The sequence below is a fragment of the Anabas testudineus genome, chromosome 6, assembly GCF_900324465.2.
Source record: "Anabas testudineus chromosome 6, fAnaTes1.2, whole genome shotgun sequence".
In the NCBI taxonomy this organism is placed as follows: Eukaryota; Metazoa; Chordata; class Actinopteri; order Anabantiformes; family Anabantidae; genus Anabas; species Anabas testudineus.
The window spans coordinates 4,876,314-4,897,471 of record NC_046615.1 but is presented as its reverse complement, the minus strand read 5'-3'; the positions used below and the strand labels follow the sequence as shown (position 1 = coordinate 4,897,471).

Below are 21,158 nucleotides of genomic sequence, written 5' to 3'. Positions count from 1 at the left end.
ATGTGCAGTGCACGTAAACATGGGGACTACTTATTCTTTCCTATCAAAATGCTTATTGACATTCCTGTTACTGTGCTCCGTCACAAGCTCTCAAGCATGGATTCTTTTACTCAGAGACAGGTTATGTTGAACGAGACCCAAGATACATTTTCAGCTTGTGCACGGCTAAGTTGCTTTAATCACCCTGCCAACAGGCTCTTAGCTCCCTCTGGGCCTAGATTCAGAAAGCAGAACCTGGCATCCCTGCTATAGGTTAGGTTTTCAGGAGTCCTCTTGAACCCCTCACTGATGTCTCTTAACCAGGGTTATTATACAAAAAATAACTGCAATTTAATTTCTCCTTACACTTCTGTCTTAATTTGGTCTGCTGTTGTGGCTCTATAATTGTTTTGTTAAATATTTGGATAGTCTGAGTTGCCTGAATGTATGTCTGCATTTGAGAGTTTTCCATTTTTCCTCCACCAGTGACGGTCATTTACCCCCCTTGCTTGTATTTCCTCTTAATATGAAGCTGGAAATATGTTCGCTCAAACTGACAATGATTGGCGTAAGATCATTTTCAAAATATTACAGCACTTTCCTCCAGTGCCCTCTCCTGTGACAGACGTTATTAGTTTGATGGTTGCAAATGTGATGACAGTGGGACGAGACATCGTCCTGTTTCCAACACATTCCTCGGCCTAAGCTATTAGCAATTACTCACACACAAGTAGGGTTAAGAGGACACACATAGTTTCAACAAGCAAGTGCACAGAATTAAAATGAACAGGGGGTAGCTGAAATAAATTAGAGGGATTCCTCTGCTTGCAAATCACTGTCAAATAACTGACATAGTGACATTCAAGTTGGAGTTTTCTCAGCTGTGCCTTGTCGAGCATCAGCCAATTCTCACGCCGGGACCTCTCAGACTCTTTTGTCACAGAGAGCGGTGGAGAGGAGGTTGGATGGATGGCTGTGTTAGAGTCTCTGTAAATGTCTTCTGGATCTGGAGTTATTCTCTGTCACTCTGAGGTGTTCACATTCTTGTTCCTTTGTTTTTTTTATATTGTATAGCAAAAATTAAATTCAGTTCAGTTTATTTGTACAGCACCAAATTATGAGCAAAAGCAAGAAGAAGAAAAAAGACACTGGGCTGGATAGCTCATTTGAACCAGCCCTGACTATCAGCTTTAGCATAACAATATACTGTTCTCCTTTCTATGTGGACAGTTACATTTACATTAATTCATTCAATTAGACTCTGCACTGCTGTTTCTTTACATAGTGTTGAGCTACTGTCAGTGAAACTCAACACAATGTGTAACTATAGTGGGCCTACTATTGTTTTCTCCTCTATGACATTGACACATTTGACAGTTTATACACTGACTTCTTTTTTTTATGATCACCTCAGGAAGAAGGTATTGTATTGAAGGTTTGTATGCCATCTCTATCTCTCCACTCACCAAACTCTCTTACAGGCAGTCATACTCTACATAGCTCTGAATGATATCAAACATAAGATTTTAATAATAGCATAATTCAGCAGTAGCAGGCTGTCTCTTTGTGCTGGAGTGTGTAACAGAGAAAGGCTGCTCTCTCCTCCAGCTCCCACAACCTCAAGGAGAGACTTTCCCTTCCTGGAGATTAGGATTAGAGGCATACTAAGTCTGATTGAACAGCACAGAACAGCTCTTTCTCTGTGTGTGTCTGTGGGGGTGTGTTTTTGTGCACGACTGCTCTCCCTGTGTGTGTGTACGTAGAAATTATGCATATAAGTGACAGTGTGTGCGAGAGAAAAAGATGTCATCAGTGATGGAGCGTCTATGTGAAATTATGCTTATGTCTAAATCAGTGGGCGTGCGTATGCAGTGAAGGTGAATATTTGAAGATATTGGGTGCAGGCACATCTACAGTACAGCTCTTGTCCACAGTGCAGAAGAATGTGTGATACTTGTATGAGTGAGATTGTGTTGTGTGCACATGTGTGTGCGCAAAAGTCACAGTTGGAGGCTTACATGTACACTTGATAGCGAGGATGAGTAAAAGCAGGAGATCGCGAGAGAGTGTGACAAGGATATTGTATGTTTGTGGTCACGTGTGTATGTAAATGAGTTTGTAAGCAGGAGAGAGGAATCATCTGTGTTAAGACAGTATTACTGTAGGTATGTGTGCGAGTGTGTGAGAGCTGCAGTTCTGTGACAAAAGGCAAAAGATTAGGTGGGAGCTGCGAGGATTTTAGAGTTCCCATTCCGCTTGAAATTTGCTCATTTCATCGCCACTAGAGCAGGCACACGCTCCTACAGACACTCTGCTTATTACGAACAAGCAAGGTCCCAAGAAAGAAAATTAGTCTGAGTCAATAACTATGAGCATCCATTTGCAAATTCTACAGATATTTTTATGTTAACACATGAGGTTGGATGTGTTTCATCTTTTGCAGCATCCTTAATCACACTCAGCAGTGAGAGATGTTCATCCTTTAACTGAGGCTCTCGACTTCCTGACTGTTTCTCATTCACCTCAGTCATCCAAAAGTGAGCGAAGTGGACGACTCATGGCTGTACACTTCAACGCTCATCACTGCAGGGCAAGTCAAAGCTCTCCATTCTGGATTTTCACTGGTCATTAGGACTAAACCAGAGAACAGAAAGGACAGACTACACACTTTATTATAACCATTAGGATATTTAACAGTTCAGTGAAAACTACATTTCGGCATGTGGAGGGTGAAACTTTTCGATTTTATGGCCTATCTAAACGTATCTTCAGTTGAAAACAGGCTGCAAGTTTTTTTTTTCTGCAGTTCACAATGACAAATTCATACAAATTCAACAATAGTTAACGAAAGGCAGCTTCTCATTTCTCTTGGTTTTCTTGGCTGATTATATAATCTTCAGCTATTTAACTAATGTAGTGTCATCTTCATTAGTTTGTATGATTTTCTAATATTTTAAGATACATTTCTTAAATAAGAACAATGGCTACATAAATGATACAGTGATTAAAGGAGACCAAAGCTAGGTGGATATCTCAAAATCAGCATCATCAGTGGATGATTCTTGTTCAAAACAAAGAGAATGAGTTCTTACGTACATGCTCCTATTTTCTATTTTTAAATTACAAAAGAACAGGCTATTCAATGTGTATGACAAACATGATGCTACCCTAGCATGTCATTAACCCTGAACTCTGAACTCATTAACCCTAACCCTTAAGATTTAGATTTAGGGAGAGTTAGACCTCTAAAATCTTTTTCTACTTTCTTAATTCATCTACTGTATACAAAAGCTCAAATTAACCATCGAGTCAACAACATTTAAAATAAAAGTACTGTAAATAAATTTACTTTGATGAGGTTTTACTAATGTTTGAGCGCAGCACAAAATTTTGTCTTACTGAAATTAAAATATATTTTGAACTGAGAATACACATCGAGGATAAAGTTCATCAAATATAATTATATTTCATGCTCTTTTTCATGCCATTATAGACATTTTTCTCCCTCTCTCCTTCATTATGGTCAAAACATAGTCATCAACGGCACAAAGCATCACTATGGCAACAACAACTTTGCTCTTTGCTGTAAAGTCTTCTTCTCCAACAACAGAATAAGGTGAAAATAACAAGCTGACAGTGAAGGCTGTCTTTGTCTGTGTGTATGTGCCTGTGTGTGTGTGTGTGTGTGTGTGTGTGTGTTCCTTAACAATGTCTGAATTTAACAGAGGATCTAGCAGCTATCAGCCCCCAGGAGACATGCAGAACACATCCTCTGACACTGACAGCATGCCTGCACAACACAACAACTCGCCTCCACACAACAACTCAACCCAAGACCTTGAGCAAGAAAAACAGAAGCATACACATGCAGCACACTTTTGTGGCACACGCTTGGTTCAAACAGCTGACCAGGGCTCCAGACGGAAATATCCCATTCATCTTTTTCACTATTGCCCTGAGAGATGTTAAGCTAAAGCCTTGTAGGTTTCTGTTTATAGATAAATTATGATCAATTGTATACTGTGAGTAACTGATTCCTTGTCAAGAGCTGCTTCAGATGTACAGTCACATGACATCACAAACTGTATATTTAAGTACTAAGCACATTTAAAGTACTTTTTAAAGTACTCTAGCGACTGATCTCTTGCCTTGCATTTCAACATTTTTAGCAGTCCAAGCATAAGAATAACAAATATTCTAATACAAATGTAGTGTGCCTGTCTCTAATCTCAGAGAACAGAACATGTTTCAAAAAGCAATACCTTAAAATCAAGCACGTGAAAAACTACATTATCTGTACACTGCTACATGTGGAGCCTGGTTCTACCTCTCTAAGCTGGGAGAGATTGCGAAGTGGAAAAAGTCGCCCAGTGTGCATATGCATTCTAGGAACAGTGTGTTTTCCTTATTGTACATGCTTTCAGTGTGCCTTTGCCTTATTATTTGTGTATGTTGGTTCAGGATTTGTGTACATTTGTGTGTGTTACAGTACTGAGGCAGTCTGAATGGTCCTAAAATTCATCACCAGGGGATTTGTATGTGTTGGACAGAAACACCCTGGATAATAATAACACAGCTCAATGTGAGTGTGTTGTGCTATTATAAAACAGGACTCTCTCAAAAAGGTGTGACATCACCAGGGACACACAAGAGTTTCTCCCAACAAGACACTGATATAGACCATGATGATTCTGTCTCTCCTCCTAATTCCATAAAATACCCATTTCTATTTCTGTCTGCTTTTGTTTTTACCTTTTCCTTTACCACATGATGTTTTTATGTAATAATCTTCCACTCACATTCTGACACATTTTTTTCTTGCATTCACATTCATGTTTTGCACAACTCTATTTCTACAGTCCTTTTCTAACTCTTCTCTGCTCCTCTCATTTTTTTCTGTGTCTGTGTACCTTCTCCCTGCCCCTCAGACTTTTCCTTTCTGTATGTAAATGACTATGATCCAACTGTAACCCAAGGATAAAAATAGAAAATATAAATGTTTTCTATTCATTTACGAAGAATGCAGAAATGTGTATCTCATTATCACATCATTTTAGGGAAAAGCCAGTATCATACTCACAGTAAACATGAGCTGACATCCTCCTAGTATGTAATCCAGAAAAGTGTAGTCCCTTGTGATCTAGAGACACACGAGACACAGCACAAAAAGAGAACACAGTTAACTACGAGCACTGATCTATTGAGAAAAAAGAGAGGTTGCTTGTTACAACTGTATGTGGCCAATTCGTTAATCTGTTGTAAACACAGAGTTACCTGCTAAAAATAAAACAGCTTGTCCTTTGACAGCAATTGTTCTTGCCTAAATGACTGTCTACCACAGACGATGTAGGAAATAGCCCTTTACTAAACATAGCACAGTGCAGAAACAAATGAATCAATCAGATATAAGGTACCACCACTGGAGCACAAATTAATATCTTGTTTGAAGACAATTTCCACTCCAATTACAATGAATCTTTAGCATGGATTTTACTGTCATTAGTCTAATCCCTGCCGGCAGCCAACAAATATAATTACTGTATTAGCAGTTTTGTGCTTGTGTGCATGCAAAAGTGCAGGCAGTATGTGTCTGTGCGCATCTGTATCAAGGATTGTTCATGATTGTGCATCATAAAAAAGCAGGAAGGAAAAAAAATCAATTATGAAGGCTTGTCATCATACGCACGCAGCTTTTGAGTCATTCCAATAGGCGTCTAAAGACCGAGTGTTCCAGCTTAATGTGTCCTCTGTGGGGCTCAGCGCTAATTATATCATTCATTATGTTATATCATTATGTTTACAACTTTTATAAAAGGCGAGTCACTACAAATTACAATGGCAGTTTATATTTTTGGGAGGAGGAGGGTATTTGATCTTTATAGGACAGTAAAGAGTCTAGGAAGTGACAGTAAATAAGGGTAAATAGTTGGTGAATTTACAGTATGTGCTTCTGTCCTGCAGAATCATCTTTCTGAAAATAACGATAAAGATGAATGATGATTTAATGACAGCCTAAACTATAAAGGCTTTTTTGCTATCTAATTATTTAGGCCAACAAAGGCAAATGCAAATACTCCACAGGCAAACACACTAAAACTTGATGTGAAATTTAAGAAACAAAACACTTTACATGTGGTTTCAAGGCCAGGTACACAGTAGCTGCACAGTGAGAATATCAACACTACATGCCTAAGACAGTAATACTGTTGTCATAATATGGACACAACTAAAACAAATACAAAGCAAACATTGACGGTGCTGAACAACGGTAAGGGCAGAGCTCCATCCATCCATCCATCCATCCATCATCCATCATCCATCCATCATCCATCCATCCATCCATCCATCCATCCATCCATCCATCCATCCATCCATCCATCCTCACCTTACATGACTTGACAATGATAATTCCAGAGTTTTTATAATTCTTCTTCTTCTTCTGTTTCTTGGGGTTGATGCATTCAAACTCAACCTGAAGAAAAGAAAGACAAAAATTACCATAACCGAAAAATTGTAAATTGAGAAAAAAAAGAGGGGAAGAGTAAGTAAGTAAAGAAACCAACTGAGTTGGATCTGCTTGTACACTACACAACCAACAATAACTACAATTTGACATTCAAACTTGGAGGAGTTTTATAAGCTGATTATATCACAGTGGTAAAATATACAGATCATGTGGAGACTTTACATGATGATAAAAGTAAAATTAGGCTTAAACACAAACACTTTCTTTAGATAGCAACGTGTTTGATCAAAAGAGATTTGAAACGCGAACACACACACACACACACACACACACACACACACTAAACAGACTCTTCCCTTAATTCAGCTGGTGATTCATTGATTCATATGACAGGTAGCTCTAAATGCCTTGTCGTGTTACTAGGGCTCAGGTTAGGTGCTGCTTTTTATCTCAACAGCACCTCTCATTTTCGTATCCTTTTCACACCAACAATCTCTCTCTGTTTCTCCCTCCACCCTTTATCTCGTCATACCACTGCTGTTGTTTTTTGGCTTGTTATTTTGTGCCCCCCCACCACCACCAACACCACATCATTACCACACATGAAGAGACTCAGTGGGAGAAGAAACATGAGGCTGCTTTGGCACATGCACACATGCAGTTTCCCAAATGAACACAGATGCAGAAGTCCATGTAAAACACTCCTGTATTTTAACAGTGCAGCAATGCAAAAGTGAAAAGACTAAATCTTAGATAGCATTTATTCATTAACAGCTTAAACCTGAGACCAACTGGTTCTCAGTTGCCGTAATGTGTGGAAAAATACAGCAATGGAAATCTGCACATGATTATTCCAGCTTCATTCTTGATAGAATGAAATGCATTTAAACTGCAAATTATCCAGGATGGTACAATAACACTGCTATTGGCTGACGGCAGACTATGATTCTAAAGCTTGTTACATAATGGTGTAATGTTAAAAATAAATGGTTTACTGGTCCAAAAACCATAACCCTCCTTCAGCACCTTAGGCACTGAATTATGTACTGTAATGGTTTCAATCCAGGTCAGGAGCTCAACAGTGTCGCTATTCACCTTCACTCTTTCTCTCAAATTAATCTGCTATATCTTTTGCATAATAAAAATAAAATAACCTTCAGGTAAAACAGAATTTGTTCCAATTGAGGGTAAAAAACAAGAAGGAAAGTCTATAACCACACATCCAACAAAATGAGACTGTGATCCTCGCTACAAGACAAGAGAATTAAGTAAACTTATTCTTCTTAAGGTAAATGTCGTGGTCTGCTGCTGGTGCTTAATCACAATGATTTATACAGCTAAAATGCTAACATGTTGACACATATGCATAATAACACATGATGTATTATTTCTTATTTTGTGAACAGGCTGAGGTTAAGCATGCACCATTTACTGTGTTAGCTTATTAATGTGTATGTGGAAACATGTTAGCATATCATACCAACGACAAACAAATATGCATGTTGTCTCGAAGCATGGCTGAGCCACTACCCCCAGAGAGAGACCACACCAACGTTTCAGAGAACTGCACTCACACTATAACCAAACATTTCACAGGGACATGCATCTATTCATAAATGAAAGCATTAGAAATGTCCAGCTCTGGGCTGTACTTCAACACTAAGTGAGTGAAAGAACAGACATAGTTTAACACATTACACACAAGACTAAAATGAACTGACAGACAAACATTTATTGATTTACAACGATATAACGTATTTTACCTCCACTGAGTTCTGTGCTTCGCTCATCTTGGCAACAGTGGTTTGAAACTCTCCTATGAAGTCGTGGCCACCATCATTATCATAGTCATAACACAGGACCTGTCATTGTGTACAACATAACACATTAAGCTCACTATGGCTTTTTCAGACTAACATAGTTGTTTCTGTGGTACAAGCGAGTGACAAATTAACAGAAAACCTCTATGTGGGGATCAATATAGGTTATGCTGTTGGGGGAGGGGGGGTGTTCTGCCAACATGTGGTCACCTTCTTAAGACACTTTATGTGGATTTTTCATTTAATTTGTCACCTGTCTGTAGACCTGTCCTCATTACTCTTCTTCTGTCACACAAGAATGGGGGCATTTTACACATTTTATCATTAACTGCTTCATTTTGTCTTTTATCTTTGAGGCAGAGCTTAAAGAGATGAAGAAGAAATATAATTTTCTAACAGATGAAGTACAAGCTCTAGCTCACCACTAACCTTGATGTTTCTGTCCACATCTCCATTGCAGAGAGAAATGAGAGGCACAGTAAAAGGTTTCCATGCTGGGTCTAAAGTGTTCTTTATGACCTGAGGTCACAGAAAAAGAAGTACATACTAATTATGTAGAAACTGATGCAGTGTATAGTGCAATGGTAGAAACAGAAGATTTACCTAAACTTTATTTCTGTACTTCCTGTTAAAGTTAGTTTCTGTTTAGGTCAATGTATGACTTTCAGTCATACATTGAAGAACAGCAAGCTGGCAATGACAGCTCATACTTGACAATAATAATAGGTTAGAAGAAAAGCTTTTACTCTCCACAGATGACCTACCTCTGTCCTGTGCACCAGCATCCATTTGCTGTCTTCTCCCTGCTTATGAAACTCCAAGTAGGGGTCTGACTTACCAAAGAAGTCCTGCACAGAACAGAGACACACAGATGTATCCCAATTTGACCACAACTGAATCAGCGCCTGGTGGCTGGTGGTTAATCCAGAAGGTACACGGCACACATCAGCTAGTGCTATTTCTGACTCACTGTCATTCTTACATTCACTGTCCTACCAGCTGCTGCTTCACAGAGCCACTGAAAATAAACTGATGAAAATAAATTCCCCCATATGGTTTTCATTTCCAGCTATCAGTGCACCTGATCGGCCATCACTTAACGAACAAAGGTGAGGAGAGTGAAAACATTCAAACATTCACTGTAAAGGTTGTCTGTGTGGGCTTTGCTTGTGTGTCCTTAAGTGCTACATGTCCTAAAGCCTTGTGAGTGTATGTTTGCATTTGCATTCAGTTTGTGTGTGTGTGGGTCTAACTGCATACCTTTTTATCCAGTTTACGCCCACTAAAGGTCAAAGTGATGATTCTGTTGTCAGACAGCTCCTGAGCTGTTATCTAAAATACCATAACAGCACAACATTAGCTGTAACAAATACACTGCCAGCTATCAGCATTAACGTCAGTATCAGTAAGAACAGTAATGGCAGCCTCAATAACATCTTCATCTTTTTTAATCATCATCAACAATAGCAACCATGTCATTATAGTCAACAACAGCAACTGCATCCGCGTGATGATAGAGCACAGGGAGGCAGAAAGAAAAAGTTTAACATACAAAGACAGGAAAGACCTTTAAAATACTGACTCTTACCGTAATAGATCCTTTGCCAGCTGGCTTCCCATTGGCTAAGATCAGTGGTCTGTGAAGTTTTTTATTGGACACAATCTAGTGGGCAATTAGCACAAGACAGACACACAAACATACAGAACAAGAATCATTTAGAGACAGAAAGTCTGACCCTTATTACCTGACACCATTCACTCTAATTAAATATAGAGGTTTAGTAGCTCAAATGATCTCCTTCTTTTTAATGATATCTCCTAAGGAAACTCATATACTGTTATGCTTTTTGATAAAGAAAAAAATATGTAGCTAATGAAAAGGTGAAATAATTCCCTACCACCCCCAGAGTACAAATGAATTCTCCCAGGAAATCATGTTCGTAAAGCTGTGTGGCACATTTGTCTTCATCAAACATGGCAAACCGAAGCTTCTGGATCTCTTCGAAGTGATAGTCCACCTGAAACTTCACTCCAAACACCGGGTTCAAGTTGTTCACAGCCGTTTCAGTGCGGCCGAGCTAAAATAGGCAAGGAGACAGGAAAGCATTTATTTACTTTACCTTTATTTTCAGTGAGAATTTACCAAAAATACACACATAAGATGCGTATATGTTTTTTTTATATATATATATATATATATATATTTTTTTTTTTTACTTTTAATCTCAACGTGCTGCGCAATAACAGTTTAACTAAAACATTATTAAGAGTTTTTGTTGTTCGTTTTCATGCATAGTAGTGAACTGTTAAGCAGTCTTACCCTAGATGTGATCACATTTAACTATAAAATATAAATAAGCTTCACATTATAATCCTCTTATTCCAACATGAAACCTGCACTGATTGTGTCAGTGCAGGTTTTGACTCCTCCACATCCAGACTCTCATTTCTGCACCAACCGAGTTGCTTCAGCAGTTGAGGATGAACACACTTGCTTGGACTGAACTGCATTTATCCCTCTGCTGGATTTGGCTTCTCTGTAATTTTATATACACAGCGGTGCATGCATGTGCAACTACAGTAATAGTTCTATGTCAGTATTTCTTTAACAACATCCAACACATTTCTGCTGTGTAGAAATAATAGAGATGCATGAAAAGTTTAAATAAATGTGATACCCTAATGATGTTACATTTAGTCATCAGGCAGAAAGCCAGGCGGATCCATCTCAGATTAGCAATATCACATGGTAACAAAACAACTGTGTCATCACTTTTTCGATAAAAAAAAAAGGTTTTTCCTTATGGTTCTAACTAAAATGTCAGACGATTTAGTTTTAAAAAGGTTTTTACAGTTTATCCTAAGGGAAACATGAGCATGCGTACCAACTATAATAAGCTTTAGCACTGTTACATTGTGATCATTTAAGAAGCATTTATTTGTGCTTGTTTGTGTGGTTAACGTTTAAAGTACACTTTAACACTTTAAAGGACACAACTTCCTTCTTTGTTTGTCATCAGGCTTTAATGCAAACTCCAGCTACAGTAGTTATGCAGGCACTGTCATGTAACATGGCCTCAAAACTCTTGAGTGAATTACAAAATGTTATTAGAGTGAAGATAGAATTTAATGATTTTACAGCACTGGAGGGTCCGCACCATCACCATAGGGCCTTGCAGCTTGAATGACTAAAAATATTTGGTTCTCTAGCTTGTTAATATTCTCTAGCTAATCCCTAACTTTGTCTGCAAAGGAAAACTGTCTTATTAGAGCAATTTAGCGGAGAACCACAGCCCACTTGCTAAAGAGCTCACACATGTAAGATGACACAGTTATTTGAATCAGGGTTAACACGAATGACGTAATGCAGGTAATAACCTGAAATAGCTCCAAAAATTAGCCACACAGACAGATCTGAGTGTGAGGGAGTTTATAAGAGCATCGTGAGAGTCATGTTATTTGCTCTGGCTTCTCTAAACCAGGTGGTTGGATGACTAATACTCACTGGCCGTGCTACTCTCCAATCTGACTCACCCTGGACACGCTGCATAGTGTGTTTATCCACCATTAGATAAGGTCAGTTAATGTCTAGCCTGTCACCACTTCTGAAGTAGAGTGCATCCAAAAGGCACTTTTGAATGGTCTCTGGACCAATACACTGAAAATGGCCGCCACAAAATGTCAAAATGCCCTTGTACTGAATTACACTCTCTTACACTTTACGTTGTTTTACTATCATATTTTATTATAGTGTGTATTGTTTCAGTATACACAAAAAATGCAACTTTCAGAGGTTGTGTTATGGTGCTGACAGGCTTTTTCTAAGCCAGTGGCATAGCTCTAAGGATGGCAGGGTCAGTTGGTCATTAGCGTTGTTGGTCCAATGTGATGGTCCAGATGAAATATCTCTACATGACAGATGTTGTACAGACATTTGCTGTCCCCAGAGCATGAATCTTACTGACTTTGGTGATGAATTTCACTTTAGAGTGATAATTACACTGACATTTGTGGTTTAAAGTCCATATAAAGAAGTAACCATCAAAGGGTAAATAGAAACATGCTTAAGACTATTTGGTAAATTGTCATAATGTGTTAAAATGTGTTACATATAACACATATAATATGTATTATATCCCCGCCAGGATAAACTGTAATAAGTGTTGTAGACTGTCTTACCAGGAGTTTTTTTTTTTTTTTGCAACTTAGCTTAATTGGTCCCTATTTCATTCTCACCAATAATGTTTTTTCAAAGCAGCTGAAAGTCTGTTTTTATCAGAATATATTTTCAAATAGCTACAGACACAGGTACCTCTACATCATATCATCATCTTTTTCACTTTTTCTATTCTATTTTGAATGCTTTCACACATGCTCTTTATTAAACATCTTCCCAGGCATTGTTATTGTTATTGGGAAGACAGAAGCAGCAGGTCTACTTCAGAGGCAAAATGGCTCAGCCTGCTAGTAGTACTTAGAACACTTGCCCATCTGTCTGATGCATGTGAAGGAACCAGGAGAATGGCTGCACTTTGTGCTTAAAAAACAATATTACTTAGACATCATGGACGTCTGGCAGCCTGTAGTGCATGTCTCATATTCACATACTTTAACTGACCAGTTTAATAAGTACTCCTGTATAATCTAGCACAATAATAATACAATCAATAAGCCTAACAATAAGCCACTGTACAATCCAACACAGCAGCTCTGCCAAGGATTCTGCTTTTACAAGGTTATAGTTTTTCCGTTTTTGTCAAAACTGTCAGAAAGGTGGTATGTCTACTATTTGTTTATTATTGAGGTCATAGTGAGTGAGACTTCTTTTTTAGACCATCCCTAACTTTGATTAAACACTCAATGCAAACATTCAATAACACAAAAATATTCTATATGCAGTAAATGTTATATGTCTTAGGCTTTATAAGGCTGCACTTGAAACCAGAACACTGCTAAATGTGTTAATGTGTTAGTGTTATTTAATCCAAACCAACTGAATTTCGCATCTTCACTGTATGTGGGAAAATATCACATGTGAGTTCTCACTCGTTACAGTGTTACATGCACATATCTGTGTCCATAACACGTGCTGAGATTAACATGAGGATTTGGAGTTTGGAGCAAGAAAAAAAAAAAATCAAAGGATTCAGAAAATAGCCCAAGTAGGCTGCTAATTGGGTGCCACATCATTTACATTGCTGAAATCCATATTTCTTCCTATCATGCTTTTTAAAGTGTCTCTCACACCAGTTTTTCCCTCAGCCACCACTTTTCCTCAACCTCCTCTTGTAAGATTTACTTCCTTTTTCTGTCGCCCTTTCACACTCTTTCTTTTCCCCTTCTTCATCCTCTCTCTTGCTAATTGTCCCCCTCCATTTCCCTCCACTAATTTCTCATCTCCCTCTCTCACACCTTATCTCTCCCACACCCTTACCCCCTCCTGCTCTCGCTTTTTCCCCTGATGGACCCAGCTGCTTCTCACACCTCCAGCTCACAGGACAGATGAAGATAGACAGAAAATGAGACAGAGAGAGACAGAGAGAAAAACTGGCAACAGAAATGAGAAAGACATTTGGAAAAAGGAGAGAAAAAAAAAAACAAAGCTAACAGGAGGGATCAGAGAAAGTGAGAAAGCCGTGAGTGTGAAAGAAACAGCAAGCTGTGGATAATATCCAATAAAAGGTTTGGACCTCATTTTGCCTTCTCCATCGTTCCCTCACTCCAGAAGCACTTAGCTTTGTTTCCCTCGCCGTTACCATAGTAACCGTTGGCAATTTCACATCAGAGGCACATGCCCTGCTGACCGAAAGCTAGCTACAACCCGAAGCACTCGCCTACACACAAACAGGCACACACGTACACAAAAGCTAGCCTGCCCTGTTGACCAGCTGTTCGCCACAGAAAAGCCTTGAGGCAGCAGCCTACACACACTAAAACTTCATCAACATCTTCCTCTTGAGCATCTTTTTTTGCTTTTTCTAGCACCATAAAAACATGTAATACATGCACATCATGTAGTGTTTGTAGAATCAAAGCAAAGTAGATGACCTCTAAACAGGAAACAAAGTGGTCACACCACAGAGTGACACACATGCTCAACACAGCACACTACGTCATTTAGTGAAAAACAAACTGAAGAGGAAAATCTAAGGAAACATGCTGTCAAGTTAGTTTAGCTTAGTTGCTAACAGGACCATTAGTTCACAGAGTTTTTGAAAAAACAAACAAACATATATTTAACATCAACTGATGTTATTAACTGTCTGCAAACATGAGCTTTTGTGGAATACTTGTTTCTCCGAGAGTTAAGAGCAAGTAAAGTAAAAGTTAATGGAACAAACCAGCTACTAAGCTACAATGACTCTCCTCCCCCTTAAAGGTCAGCACTGTCAAGACAGCCTTGCTATTGATCGGCAGCAACAATCAATTGTCCAAGGTTGAACCCAGAGAACACAGAACATTTTAATAGAATAATTTCACATCCTCGAGAAACTCCAAACACCAGGATGGAAAAGCAGTGATTCGATTTTGCTTCACCATGTCACAGAGTCCTAAATTAAACAGGCCTTTAACCAGCATGTCGGAGGCTGACTGAACATGCTGACTCCATCAAGTACCACTGACATATTAAGGGGAACTAGACACCAGATTAGTGGAACCAAAAATACTTTATGCTTCTGGATTTTACTCATGAAAATGTTCTGCATATTCCAAGTTTCCTGCTCCCTTAGAGCGCACACTAAGTAAAATAATCATACAGCGCTTCCAGGTTAGGAAAACAGATCAAATTCTGATCATAAAAAGAGTCAATCTTCCAGGCCTCTGATGCTCAGAGAAATATATGGTTTAACCATGGTGCCAACATTTCTGCTAAGTCCAGTGACTTTCCTCCGCACAGCGTTGTCTCAGCAAGCAGTGCTAACCCAATGTACACTGTTTAGCCCAGAAACAATGCCGATAATACTGTAGGCTAAAAGCAAATATTTAGGTTTCAATAGCGCTATAAAAACATAAAACAAAAAAACAATGATGAAATCTGACGCACCCTAACATGAAGAGCAAAGCCAACAGGACAGCCAAGCTGACAGCGAGCAGACGGTGCGATGCACACTGGACAGGTCACTGACACTCACCTACATGGTAGTTGGAATGGGTATAATTTAGAGTCGCCAATTAACCTAACTGCACGTCTGTGGGCTGTACCTGCAGGAAGCCCACAAGGGGACAGGGAGAACATGCAAACTCTAGACAGAAAAGCGATCTGTAATAACAATAGGCCTATTTGTGGAACCATATATTTCACTTTCCACCATTATGGAGCTTCTGAGCAGAGCGACAATAACAGACAAACATTGGAACAACACTCTCAAATCTTGCGACATCCTACAGGGCTCAGCATGCCAGGGCTCATGCCAGATGGTCAAGACGTCATGACTGTGGCTCTGGCTCTGCTTGCTTTACCGACTCCAAAGTAAACCAACAGCTAACAATCCTCTAGTCTTTCCTTTGCTCGAAGAGCCACAGTGATGGATGTGACCTTTGAAGTACTTCTAACACTTATCAAATCATCCAACCTCCTTTCGACGTTCTTTTAGTGTCCTCGCTCCACCTCTCTGACGCCTTAGGATTCAAACACTAATGTTTTATCGCTCCTGTTCAGCCTTCTCTGTCCAATCTGTCATTTTCATCCTCCACTAATCTCTATTTTCTCTGTTTTCCAACTGTTTTGTGAACCTTCTCACTCCACTACCTTTCTCTCTCCATGTGTTAGTCTTTCTTATCCTTACCTCCACCCAGTTTCCATCCACTTCATGGAACATAACGCAGAAAGGGTCTGACTTGGAGGCTACATCTCGGTCAAGTAGGTTGGCTGCGGTAACGGACAGCTCCACCCGGGTGACGCAGTGCTGTGGTCCGACACTTCGTTTCTGGCTGTCAGTGGCCGAGCCTAGAGTGTAGGCCATGGTCTGAGGTCAAAAGTGAGCACCCTGGAGCAAAGAAAACACAGAAACATGAGCCATGTAAAATATAATTTCATACATATGTTCCATATGTCCCTGACAATGTTTCTTATTTCCAGTGGGGGTCTTTGAAACTTTCAAATGTTGTAGTCTAACATGTTGAATACGTTAACGTAACGTTTGAGCTTTGGTGGCTGATACTAGAGTGTGGAATAATGCAGAGTAAAAAGACTTTTGTGCTGGGGTTCTGTTTACTGTGACTATGATCAACACATGAATGCAGACATTTTTAAAAAGGGTTTACAAACATGCATGCTTCCCAAGCATTTGGTCATAAACCCTAGTAGTTTCATCATTGACTAACTTGACCATTATTTTCAGAAAAATCTGAAAATGGTTAGAAATGTACTTCACAGCGTCCTAGAGCGCAAGGTGACCTAAATAAATGTCTTGTTTTGTGTGACCCAGAAATACAGTACTTCATGTAACACAGAATGCAGCGAACACGTCTGAGAACATAGAAACATTGAAAGCATTTCTACTTAAAAAATATCTCCAAACTTGATTCCTACTTACTGTTGCACTTCTGTATATACATACAGTATATGTTTTTTAATTATGTTTCAACGAAAAGCATTTTTGACATTTAATTACAAAGGTTCATCGCCCCAAAACAATCTTCTATCAAATGTATATTCCTTATTTTCTGAGTTAATTTCTCAATAACTATATTTCTTCTCATTGTATTTTTCCATCTTTTCACATCTGAAGCTGTGATCGGTTTCCACACACCTGTAATTTGCTTCTGTGCTGAGACCACCAGATTGCTAAATAAATAATTTAGATTTTTGTTCCTGTGGTTTTCTCATTATGGCCTTTTCTGCTTTAAAATACAAAGGTTTCTAAAAAAACTTAGCTTTATTTGACAAAGCTGCATTACTTTCCCACAGTTCCTCCAATTTATCTTTTACTTTTATTTCTGGAGTGAGAGAAAATCTCATGTTCATTTTCCAAACAAACTCTCTCCAAAATAAGAAATCAGTAGCTTTGAACTTCCTTACACATTTGTTCCTGCTGTATATTAGGTCTTCTTCCTATTTTATCCTCACATAGGTCTAATAAACATCATCTATACTATTTCTGAAAGCTCCATCATAATGCCTTGTGGTATATTTTAACAAAAAAGGAATATTCTGTATTGATTTTATTTGTCTACTCTCTAAGTAACTTCTTATTTGTAAATATCATAAGAACAGATTACCTGGTAAATTATATATAAAAGTTTCCAAGCCATTTTCTATCCAGTGCCCTGTGAACAGTCACCACTGCATTTGGATCAAGCAAAATTAAGAGTTAAGTAATCTCTTAATTTTAATTTAAGTGAGTACAATTCAACTGAGAGTCAGATTTATCTGTGGGGATCATGAATGCCTGTACACAATTGCCATTCATACATCCACACTGCCACCCACCACCACCTTGTTTATTATTGTTTAAGGCTGTGGTACCATAATACCATAACTCTGCTGTCTATTACTGCAGCTCAAAACACCCCAAAATTTACCACAAACATTTGTGTAAATACATTAAATTGACTGTAAATAGTTTAATTGTGTGTTAATAAATTGAGATTATGAACTGCACAACAAAAATGCAACCCACAGTATCTTTCAGCCACTAACATAACAAACTATGAATAAACATGTTTTATTGCATAATGACTTAAAGATAAATGGTTGACCCCACAGATCTCTGTGAAGTCAACTGCACTGGGTGTTGTTACGTATGCGATGATGGCTGGTGTCCAGGATAACATGCAGTTTCTCGTTCCACACCTTATGTAACTCAAACACTTTTTAGGAGCTACTGTGTGTTATGTACGTCGTTCACCGACCATAATCATAAATTACTGGAAACACCCCTGCAGAGAGAAAATAAGATGCTACCAATGAGTTCTGTGCACTTCTGTTACCAGGCAGATGGTGCATTTCCAAACAGAAACCAGTGGTTGACGTAGATCATCATCAGAGAGTTTAAAACATTTCAACGTTAACATTTTTTCTGTGTGATATGTATTAGAATATATAGGGACTGTATAAAAATCAGTACTTTCAAACATGTTACCTGTGGTTTTATAGACCTCGGGCCTTAGTTTAATTAGACTAATGATCACGTTTGGCTAAATAACCAAAATGAAACGCATGAAGAATGTGAGGCCCCAGCTGTGCAGGATGACCTGGGTGTAGGTCACAGCTCTCCTCTGGAAACCCTCAGGACACACATACACACACACACACACACACACAGTGTCCTGATTCCCAATCAAAGTCATCACAAAAACTTCAAAATGGTGCAGCCTTGGGCAACGCGCAGAGAAGACATGAAGACAAAACCTACATCCACACACATAGACTAAAGAAGATTTGTCTGAACATGTTGTTCTTGGTGATAACATGTGTCACATTTGAAATTATTTCCAAGAGGCTTGTTTGTTTAAACATCTCAGCACCTTGTGCCTGTAAAAACGGACTTGTCCTCAGAGCGACATGCTAAAAGGATGCTGGCTGTTGCTAAGATACTAATGTGTCATAACCAGCGTGCTCCTCCCGTTCAGCTCCTGTGATGTCACACTGGTAGTGGTGATGTACTGAAAATACCAGTGCAACAATCTCATTCATTTACTCAGTCATTCATACCAGGTGGGGAAAAGCCTGCGTCAACTGCCTGAAACACTTTTACTCATTCATTAATTCACTGTCATTCACTACTGTATTTACTGATGATTTTAACAAATGCCCAGGAACTGATTTCACTGGAGTCCTGAGCAGACAGTGAGATAAACCCAGCCTTCTGTAGACATCTGCTACACCCCCCCCCCCAGCATCCCTCCAATGGTTTGAATGACGATTAGGCTGATTAAACAAGACATGACAATAGTAATAATAATAAAGAAGAAAGAAGAAAAAAAGATAAAAGTGAATGAATTAACTGAAACTGATCTCTGATATTTTTGAAGATTATACAAATAAAGACAAATCATACAGTGCTATTAGTGTTAAACCTGTGCTCACCATCGGAGCTGTTGGATATTGTGATATCACACATCTCCTGTACTGAGTATACGGACTGTTTTCTTTTTCATTAAGTGTTTTAATTGAATCTAAATGCCATTAAAGAGCAGCACTGTACAGAATGAGGTGCATTTCCAGGTGCAGGTAAATGAAGCAGCGGCTGGATGCAGGAAATCAGGCTCTGAAGCCGTTTGACTCACGGTGACAGTGAAGTGGACTCAGCACGCAGTCATTAGGTCTAATTGTAGTCCCTGACCTGGAATGAGGCGCGGACTGATACTGTAAACAGTCATCTTCACACATGCACCTGACCTCACGGGTCAAAGAGCAGCTCTCTACTCCACATGAATCCACCGGACGCCTCCGTCCGAGTCCCCCCTGAGAGCCCGAGAGCCAGGTGTTCAGAAACACGTCCCAGTCTTCCTCTGTCCGCGTTCAGCCTCACTAACCAGCACACCCGCATCATTTTGAGCTCTCTGGACCCCAGCTGACAGTTTATTAATGAGTCTCACCGTGGAGCTACTCACCTCCGCACCGCTCAGCGACGTCCAACTTCTTCTTCTTTTTTGTTTCAGGTGTTACTGCGCACACGGAGGAGTGACATAAAACACGAACAAACGAAAGACAAAGACACTTTTTTCTAGCGAAGAGTGAGCGCTGAAGTTGCTGGTGCCATGTTTTCTTATCCCGACCGTCGTGGAGGGCGCAACAGTGTGTGGACGGAGAGCATCCCGCTGCTGCGCTCGCACTGACGCACGGAGCCGCGTCAAGCGACGTCCACACCGGAAGCACGGCGAGCTCGCCTACAAAATAAAAGCGCCGCTCTCAAAAGCAGGAGCATAGCACTTCCGCCGTGGAAAGGACTGATCCTTTATAAATGTTAAATAAACGACCGACGTATCTGTTGATGTGTGTGTGTTGAGATGAGCAATTTATTGTGTTTCACATTATAAACATAAAGACTTTCTGTATTGATGTTATTCTGTATCTGTATTTGTAGATCTCTCCTGGTTGTGGTTGCTTTTCCTTCTGTCTGAATTGAGAGAAACATTAACAGGACAAAACAATTTCCCTCTGAGGTTAATAACGTTTTGTGCATCTTGGATCTTCAATCTTATATAAAATATAATATAAAATATTAAAGGTACTGGTACACCAGCTCTCTCTTGTGGTTGATTCTTGTATCACAACCATCACTTTTCAGCAGTTAGTCTACCAACTCAATACCTAAGTAAAAACGACCTACTTCATACATATATACTTCTACCTCAGATAGTGTAGTTTATACTCCACTAGATGCATTTTAATCATTGTCTAATAATTATTACTTATTAGCACTGTTTTACAGTAAAACTTTAAAGCTGGCTCTATGGGAAACAGCTAGAACATGAATAATAATATTAATCCAATTATACACAGTTATAAGAGTCGACTCTGCCTGCTTGGTGTTTGCTTTACTCCTTAATATTGTAGTATTTAAGGCCACTCAGCTGTCCACACTGTAAACCATCACATGGGAATCAGATAAATAACAAAATATGTTTTATATTTTGTTATTTAAAAAGTTTTACATTTTCAAACCTAATCAACGTATGTTAAAGTCAGAACAAACTGTATACACATCAGTTGTTCTAACAAGTTTTTTAACTTCATGACTTGAATGAATGAACTGGTGAGTTGGACTTAAACCACTAACAGAGTTAGAAGCCGCCACAGCTGTTGGTTTTGTTATAAGATGGCTGAATCAGCTGCAGTTGTACTGTAAGTTTTAGAGGTTGAACTGACTCTTCAGACCAGAAAAGAAAATGAAATTGAAGTTGATTACAATAATACATGAAAGCAGCTGAAGCAACTGCACCAA

At 39.0% G+C, this 21,158-nt stretch overlaps 1 protein-coding gene across 1 annotated transcript in view; it reads right to left on the bottom strand.

The window, feature by feature from the left end:
• Nucleotides 1-20,024, bottom strand: part of cpne2 (copine II) — a 33,570-nt gene extending 13,546 nt beyond the window's left edge. Inside the window, exons 1-10 of the mRNA XM_026366637.1 lie at nt 19,825-20,024; nt 16,053-16,253; nt 10,164-10,343; nt 9,854-9,928; nt 9,526-9,597; nt 9,030-9,113; nt 8,695-8,784; nt 8,209-8,307; nt 6,365-6,451; nt 5,060-5,119 (exon numbers count right to left, since the gene is read on the bottom strand). Of these exons, the coding sequence (XP_026222422.1) occupies nt 5,060-5,119; nt 6,365-6,451; nt 8,209-8,307; nt 8,695-8,784; nt 9,030-9,113; nt 9,526-9,597; nt 9,854-9,928; nt 10,164-10,343; nt 16,053-16,229 (924 nt within the window). The 5' untranslated portion in view covers nt 16,230-16,253; nt 19,825-20,024. The remainder of the gene's footprint in view (nt 1-5,059; nt 5,120-6,364; nt 6,452-8,208; nt 8,308-8,694; nt 8,785-9,029; nt 9,114-9,525; nt 9,598-9,853; nt 9,929-10,163; nt 10,344-16,052; nt 16,254-19,824) is intronic.
• Between the last annotated feature and the right edge of the window lie 1,134 nt (nt 20,025-21,158).